The sequence below is a fragment of the Limulus polyphemus genome, unplaced genomic scaffold, assembly GCF_000517525.1.
Source record: "Limulus polyphemus unplaced genomic scaffold, Limulus_polyphemus-2.1.2 Scaffold1371, whole genome shotgun sequence".
Lineage (NCBI taxonomy): Eukaryota > Metazoa > Arthropoda > Merostomata > Xiphosura > Limulidae > Limulus > Limulus polyphemus.
The window spans coordinates 165,392-174,528 of NW_013666981.1; the positions used below are offsets into that span (position 1 = coordinate 165,392).

The 9,137-nt window shown below is 33.9% G+C and overlaps 1 protein-coding gene across 4 annotated transcripts in view; it reads left to right on the top strand.

Moving 5' to 3' along the window:
* LOC106463302 (mitogen-activated protein kinase kinase kinase 12-like) overlaps positions 1-9,137 on the top strand; it is a 69,720-nt gene that overhangs the window by 35,681 nt on the left and 24,902 nt on the right. For all 4 annotated transcript variants that reach the window (XM_022390753.1, XM_022390756.1, XM_022390755.1 and 1 more), the window contains exons 7-10: positions 331-489; positions 2,225-2,383; positions 2,535-2,643; positions 6,555-6,781. In XM_022390753.1, coding sequence (XP_022246461.1) covers positions 331-489; positions 2,225-2,383; positions 2,535-2,643; positions 6,555-6,781 — 654 coding nt within the window. The remainder of the gene's footprint in view (positions 1-330; positions 490-2,224; positions 2,384-2,534; positions 2,644-6,554; positions 6,782-9,137) is intronic.

Here is a 9,137-nt window from a genome sequence, read left to right on the forward strand (position 1 = left end):
GAAAGTGTTCCAAAATGCAACATTAATTTCTTGATGACCTAATTCATCTATGAGATACCAATGTTTGGTATTCTTTTTAGAAATGGGGGGGGGGGGGTAAAAAAAATTCCACATTATGAGGTAAACATTAGTGTTTTGTACCATTTATATCATAAATATTTTTAAACTCTCTTTGTTAACCTGTTGATCTTACGTGAAGTTTGTAAATGGTGACTGTGAGTTTTGTATGTAGATTGTGTGATGATTTTACTCACACTTAAAAAGTCAGCATAAGGTTTTGAATGAAAACTGAATGTGCAAGAGAACAATACTGATTGTTCTATTTTATAGTGTTCTTATCAGTCTTAATGGTACCCTGAAGATCTCAGATTTTGGAACATGTAGACAGTGGAATGAAATCAGCACAAGAATGTCATTTGCTGGTACAGTAGCTTGGATGGCTCCAGAAATTATTCGAAATGAACCATGCTCAGAAAAGGTGGACATATGGTTGGTATTATTATTATTTTTTTTTTTTTCATTATAATTACTTTTTTTAAAGTAATAGATAGGTTATGAAGCGATGATGATGGATATTAAGAATTACGATTAAAAATATTTAGGTAATCTATATATGTTTAGTAATTAATTTTTTAAAGAAACTACAGCAAATTAAAATATTGAAAAATTATGAATTTCAGTGTATAGTACATGTAATATATTAAAAGCTTGCTAGGCACTGCTTCACACAAAATTATATTAATATTTGACTAGATCAGTTAATCCATTTCTTCTCACAGAGATAAAGGGTGTTCAGTTGGTATGAAAGTTAATATCATCCTGACGTATTAAACATAAGAATTAAAAGATTTATTAACACAAACTATTTTCTGGTGTAATGGTAACATTGAAAATATTAGTCTATCTAAAGCCTGTGTAGTTTTTACATTTAGCAATGGATTATGTTAAACATTGTATAATGAGTGGAATTGACTAGGTAAGGATAGATGTTAAAATAGTGCTTGTAGTTGGATTTCTATACCTCTTAGCTATGTAATTGAGAGATTTTATTTCTGGAAAAAATTATTGTACAGACCATACAATGAATGTGTTTTGAGGTGTAATATAGGTGTAACACAGAGGTTTTATGCCTTATTTTAATAACTTATACATGCTAATTTAGTGCCATCTTGGGTGATGTTTTAACTTTTATTTGGATTCATGCTGAATTCCCAAATATTCAACAGTGCGATGCTACCATAAGTACACTAATTACCAAAGGATATTTGTATAGTAAGATTTCTGAAGAAAGGAGTCCTCAGTGTTCTCCCAGGGAGTTGGAAAACTCATACCAACAGGCTCCAAGGCCACACCACAAGCCAATCTGCAGCAATGCCTTTATGTCTTGGTTCATTAACAAACAAGGATTTAAATATGATATAGGCTCACTGTCCATAAGTTAACAAGCTTTTATCCACATTTGAAAATCAATGGCTGTTTTTCCATTTAAAAAAATGGACAAAGAAACTAAAATCATGGCAATCCCATTTAGCCATACATCTGTCATGGCCCCTGATGCAGTACTAATGAAATATTATGCTTTTGGTCTGCTTCATTATGGTCTTTTAGGCTATAATTTATATACTATGGAAAGCTTGTCAAGATGTTTTGTCTAAAATGACCTCACCATCCTTTCCAAAAGTTTGTTACAATAGAAAATATGGTATTCAACACTATTGTATAACCATGACTATCGCAGTAAGCATGACTGATGATGGAGGAAGCTGTTCCATAAGCAGCATGAGACTTCGCACAACATTTGTACAAAATAAGATGAACTTCAATAATGTGTTGTATTCAGCGAGGGTTTCAGACTACTTAGAAATCTTAGGAATAAAATTTGCTTTATATACTTATCTTAAGTTATTCTACATCCATAAGTATTTTTCACTTGTTTATAAATTTGAAACAAATATTAAATTTATGAAAAAGCTCAAAAAATCATTGTTAAAGGGTAATCTCATTATAAACTTGATATTTTCAAGTGGTTGTAAGATATTACCAATGTCCCTAAAATTGAGCATTGAACACCCTTAAAGATAAACAAAGATCAGACCTATTCATGATTATAAATGAAATCATGTACACATACATATATATATATATATATATATACATATATGCCTAGTTAAATATTAGGAAACAGAATCCTTGTTGAAAATAAATAATTCTGTGATTTTTTTAGGTCTTTCGGTGTGGTCTTATGGGAGTTGTTGACATGTGAAACTCCATATAAAGATGTTGATTCTTCGGCTATCATCTGGGGTGTGGGTAACAACAGTCTTCATCTTCCCATTCCTAAAACATGTCCGGAAGGATTTAAATTGCTCATGAAACAGTGTTGGTAAGTGGAGAGATTTGAGAAAACCAATTTCGATAATGGCCGTGCATTTAATATAAAATATTTTACTTTGTGAAAAACATGTTGTTTTTTGTGCTTTATACCTTGAAAGTAAAACATTTGAAACATTTTAACAAATAAGAACATGTTACAGGAGTGCCAAGCCTAGAAATAGACCATCATTTCGACACATCTTGATGCATCTTGACATAGCAGCAGTAGAAATCCTGAGTACACCAAAGGAAAAATACTTCAAAACACAGGTCAGATAAACAAAAAATGTTTTATTTATTGGAACTGCTAGCATTGTATGCTTTAGTAACATTTTGGCTGTTAAACTAGTGAAATTTACCTGTCAGACCCATGTTAGTTACATTAACTTACAGAATGGTTGAAAGTTACAAAAGGTCTGCAAAATATCAACTTAAAATCCAACTCAAATCAGGAAGTCTTACTTCTGAATTACTGAAAACCTCTCTTATTCAGTTTGTCCTCATGCTGTCAACAAAACATATGATTCAAAATTTCCAAATGTCATCTATAATTTGCAGAGCACGTATTACTTACACATAATTCTTCACTCTCTCACCTTTCATGTGACTTATTGTGTAATTATCAGGGGGTCTTACTTTTTTCCAGGAGGGCTCTATACTTGCATCCTGATAGAGCCATCCTATCAGAGGTTTGGGCTGCGACAGATGGCACTGCTGTTTTTCTCTTATTGTGTTACCTTCTCTGATGATCCTGATTCTCCTTTCTATATCTGGTCAGGGTTGTTTGTTCTTAGGCCCGGCATGGCCTGGTGGTTAGGGTGCTCGACTCGCAATCTGAGAGTCGCGGGTTCAAATCCCCGTCCCACCAAACATGCTCGCCCTTTCAGCCATGGGGACTTTATAATGTGACAGTTAATCCCACTGTTTGTTGATAATAGAGTAGCCCAAGAGTTGGTGGTAGGTGGTGATAACTAGCTGCCTTCCCTCTAGTCTTACACTGCTAAATTAGGGATGGCTAGCGCAGATAGCCCTCGTGTAGTTTTGCGCAAAATTCAAAACAAACAAACTGTTTGTTCTTATGTTGCAAAAACAGAATCTTTTTGAGGAAACCAGTATCATTGTTTATACCTCATAATGATTTGTGCTTTACAGATTTTTCTCTATCCACATTAACAAATTGGTTTGTGCAACTGATCCATCTTGTTTATCATGATGCACCCAATCACTTTAAGCATGAATGGTTACATCTCCTCAAATTCACCACTTCATTATTTCTTTGGCATCTCGTTCTCTCTATCCTTTAGTGGCTGTCTTGCAGGCAGACAGGGAGACGAATCTGAATTTTTTTTTATTATATTTATCATCGTTATATCATTGTACTTTCAGTTTCAGGATTCTGTTTGCCACCCGTGTTTATTCTCCAGGCTCAATGGAAACTGTTACTTGCGAGTTGTTATACATTTTCTCAATACACATTATTAACCATTTCTATGGTTTCTGAGCAATTATTTGATTATGTAAAACTAAATTATGGCCTCTCCTTATGTCAGATCTTGTGTCTGGATTTGTCCAACTGGGATCCTTACATGCCACATTTTCCTCAGTGTTTGTCCTAAACAAAATTCGACTTTCTATGCTGAATCTTAATGGGGGGGGGGGGATTTTGTCCTTTGGAAGTGTACAGAGGATGCCATCTTGTGGCTGATGATGCTCCAGTGGGTATCTTTCTCATTTTCATGTGCACTTCTTTGCAAGACACTAGAGATATCAGAAATGGAATTACCTTTCTTGCTAGATGTCTCAGCTCCAACTTGATCAATTTTTTCAATCTTATTTATTTATTCATTGATGTTTCTGCTGCAATCTCCTAAAGTTGTTGAGCCTATCCTTCAGATTGCTTCGTTTTTTCTTTGATTCTCCCTGAGAACCTACTAATGTGCCTATTGTGTGAATCACTGGAATTTTTCGATGTAGATACTGGTGGGCTACAGCCCTTGGACTACATCCATTAATAATATGTGACTGGGCTGCTCCACCAAGAACCTTCCACTGTGGGAGCAGCACATAGTATTCCTCCTATCTTTTCATGCCACAGGTACAATAAACTATTATTACTTTCAAAATTTACCCCTTTGCCTTAATTACAGGGCAACATGGGCAAAGAGTGCCCTTTGAGAAAATTGTTTTATTTCTGATTGTCCTTTAGGTCCAGTCTTTCTGTAAGGCTGATCTGCTCCATTCTTTCTTTCTTTAATGCAGTTCTACGAATAATTTTTCTTCTGGTTCTGGATTGTACTCTGACTCTGCTTGGCTACCTTTTTTGTAGTCTAGATTATCATCTTCTTGCCTTGTAACTTGTAATTTTGATCATGTTTACCAGTTCTCACCTCCTTTTAAATGTGGATATTTTAGCTTTCAGTATTTCACAGACAAGACTGTCTTAATTGAAATACATCTGAAATACTTTCCCATCTATAGCTGGGGTTTCATCATGACCATAACTTTCAGTAAAATCTAAGTTATGGTGGGAAATCAGAGCTTATGTAAGAACTAATGCATGTATGATAAGGTAATTGGAAGATGGGAGAATGGAAAATTAACTAACGTATGCTCTGCATTGCTTAAAGGACATTAAAAAATTTTGAGTCTCGTGTTCTGTTGACAGTATGAGTGCAAGCTCAATAAGAAAAAATTTCCGTATTTCAGAGATAAGTGATGTTTGAAATTAATTTTAGTTCAATAAATATTAAATTTTGTGAGTATGAAGAAATCTAGACCATTTTCTTTGGTTAAACTATACCTCCTACCCCTCCGTGGAACAAAGTTCTGTTTGTTCAGTCCGCTCGACAAGCATTTCCATAATGTTCAATATTGGGGACCTCTGTAGGAAGTACAGGTTCTCTGTATTCTAACAGTAGAAATAAATGACAAATTGTACTTGTAATACTGGAAAATACAATAAATGCAATTTCAAATAAAAGTATATCCAAAATCTTGATGATTGTGGTTAGAATTATTATTTTTAATTAGGAAGTACATTTTTAATTGGTTTCACCAAAATAAATAATGTCTTGAAACCGTCTGTTTCAAAAATCTCATTACAAAACACAATCACAGCACCCCAAATCACTGTCAGCCATGGTGCTAAAACAGAAATTTAGCAAACTGATTTCTTGAAAAGGATTAAACCTGCCCAGCTTCTTGTTCCATACTGATCAAGTGGAACATGACGTGCCACTTCACCTCACGAAATTCCTCCTGTAATAGCAAAGGAGTCACTAGGCACTAGTACATAGGGTCAGGGCTGATGGGGGGGGGGGGCAGCTGGCTCACTACAAGTGCATACTACTTAATGAAATAAAATGGCTACTGTTTTTTCATAGATTCATGACGAAATTTGTCATCTAAATTTCCTTTATGAGAAATCAGCAAAAGTTAATATATAGAATGAAATGAGGGCCCAAAGATATTACTGACCCCCAGGACCTGGGCTGGCTCTCGACACCCATGCTCTGATTCTATTTGAAAGTGCTCCGAATCCCCAGTTAGTGTCTTGAAAAATCAGAATAGAAAACTATGATCGGTATCATACTGAAACACCAAAAATTCCCATGCTTATGGGACCCCAAGCCCCGAATCTTTTAAGCATGTAGCATCACATCTGTCTAATATTAATAATAATAATAATAACTTTATAGTTAAACGTTGAACTTCATGAATGGAAATATAGTTTTGTATAAGCAAGTTTACAATCATGGGGGTAGTCCCTTTAATTTAAAGATTATTTTGTTACACCTGAAGAGCCATTTAAAAATGTACATAATTTCATATGTAACACTGAAAATAAATGTGAATATCATTATATCAATTCACACAGTTTTGAGTTATCTTGCTAAATTTGTAAGAATTCTTTATTAACCACCACTAGGCTATTCTGCTAGGCTAAAAAAAGATAATTACAAAAGTACTTTCTCTTATGGCTCTTCTCTTAATTTCTCTTATGGCTGTAGTAGGTAAGAAGACTTTTTTTTCTTTCTTCTCAAAAAAGTACCCAGTTTGCATCAGATTGAGCATTTTTCTATGAAGGAGGCTAAGATGAAACAGTGATTACTAACTATCATTTTCTTATACATTGTATAAAAGGTTTTATGAGTTACGCTTCTTATGTTTCTTATGGTCAGGCTTCTTGGAAGGAGGAGATAAAGCAGTACATGAATGAAATAAAGCAAGAAGGAAATCACGTTTCTCTTGTGGAGAAAGATCTGGTGCGAAGAAGAAGAGATGAATTGCGACATGCTCAAGACATTCGTGAGCATTATGAACGTAAATTAGAACGTGCCAATAACTTGTACATGGAGTTGGCAGCTTGTTTATTGCAACTAGAACAGAGGGAAAGAGAACTTTTGAAGTAAGTATTTAACATACTATGTTTGTTTTCCTTAGAAATCAAGCTTTTACGTTACTTTCTTTAAGTTCTATTGAAGTTATGTATGATTATTTAGTTCTTGTAAACTGGAATAACTTGAGGTTATATCAGTGTTTAATTTAGGTTTGATTAACTTAAACTTCATTCTGGTCCTGTTGAGAAAGGTTCTTTTGGATTTCAATACAACTTCATGCTCTTTGTACAAGTAGAACAGCTATTTATTTAATGGTGCATTTCTGTAATCAAAGTGTGCTAGAAATCTATTGCTTCTACAGAAGAATATAATATTTACAAAGACTTACAATTACTTATCAATGAAAATCAAGCAATTCTTTAAATATGATGAGTGAGAAATCAGTTAAAGAATAATTAGAATGGCATTTTTTTAAATAATTACAACATAATCAAAATAATTTCATGCTTCTACCCTTTTATGCTTAGGCTTATGACTACTAAAGAGCTTAGTTGTAAGCCTAGGCTTTATAGAATACCAGTATACATGCTCACTTGTCATCTCGTGTCATTATTTTATTAATAATAGCATGAAAGTTAAATGCAACTCTACTTTGAAAGTTGAGAAGTTTTTTCCTTGTTATTTATTTGTATATACAGTGGAACTGCTCTCAATCACACAAAAGTTCAGTTTGTAGGGGTTTCAAGTTTAGAGAGGGTTTCCACTATAATGAAATATGAATTGGTGAAATTGTGTGTGTAAATGTCCCTTGAATACCTAAATGTTACTTGTTGTTTATTCTTCTTTATTTGTAACAACATAAGATAATCTTTCTTTAACTTTGATAAGTTTTCAAGCACCTATTCAGATATACTAATTATGAAACACTTAGTTTAGTATAAAACGTATAACATTTGGACAAAGTTTATTCCTGTCATCTGGAAAAAAATTTAATACACAAATATATCATTTCATATACATTATCCAATCATCATTAATGTATATAATGATATGTTGATTAATCTTTCTACACAAAATTGCAATTTTGATTTAAAATTGGTGTATTATAAAATACGTACCATAAGAAAGTGAATAGGTAAGTCTTGCATGCATAATAGATTTTCTATCTTAAACTAACAAGTTTCACTTCTTAAATTGCTGGATATGGGTAGGCAAGATTTGATATGTTTTAAGGTTTTGAATTCCAGGGTCTTCTTTTCTTATACGTTGAAAATACAAGGGAAAAATCAGGACTTAGAAAATCATCCAGTTTTAAAGGATTACTGATTTAGAGAGGTTCTACTGTACATACATATTTTGTATGTGTGTGTCTGTAGTAGTTTCTGTTATATACTGATGCACAAAAGAAATGCAACACTCAGGTCTAATTGGATGTAATCCTATATTTCAAACATAGATATGAAACAAAATCACAGGAAATGTCCACAAAACTACAGATCAAAGAAACATGGTAAGTTAGTATCAGGTGTGAGCTCCCCAAGCGTAAATACAATCCTGACATTGTTGATGCATAAACCTGATCAGACTGTGTATAGACTGGTGTGGGATGTTCGGCACTCTACCTGTGCAGCTACAACCAGCTGATAAAGGTTAGCTGGTCACAGTTGTCTCCTGTTGATGGCATTAACAAGCCATGTCCCACAGATGTTCTTCCAGGCTCAAGTCAGGAGAAAAAGCTGGCCACAGCGAGACTTCAAAAATGTTTTTTTTTTCTTGAAGCTGTGCCATTGCAATCTTAGCATTGTGTGGTTTCGCACTGCCCTGCTGGAAAATCCATACTTCCAGATTGGCTTGAAGATGGATCAGATGGGTATGACAGTCCTGGGCTTATGTGGTGATCCTTTGGCTTTAGGACATGTTCTGTCCTTCACAGAGATGGTTTCCTTGCTTTTCTGGACTAGTTGGTTGATTGATAAAACAGAACATCTTATTCTCTGGGCATCTTCCCGCACAGACATGCTACCGTCAATCATTTCAATAGCAACCAAGTGATCTTCATTACTCTGCATAGACCTCAGCATCTTTTTTTTCAGCTTTCCTACAAAAAATATTGTATTACATTAATCTTAGCGTTGATGGTATAACTAATAAAATGTTTAAATTAAATATTGAGAATGTAAGTTCAGAATTTAGTAAAATTTTTAATTTCATTCTGAATAGTGGAGTGTTTTCTGAACTATGAAGTGAAGTAATGACCTATCCAGGTGATGTAAATAATCCAGAGAATTATAGAGGAATATCAGTGCTAACTGTGATGAGAAAAAATATTTGAAATAATTATAAATTTTGAATTAAATAACTGGGCAGATATAAATAAGAAATTATATGAAAAACAGGCAGGATACAGAAAGAAGCATTCGGCAG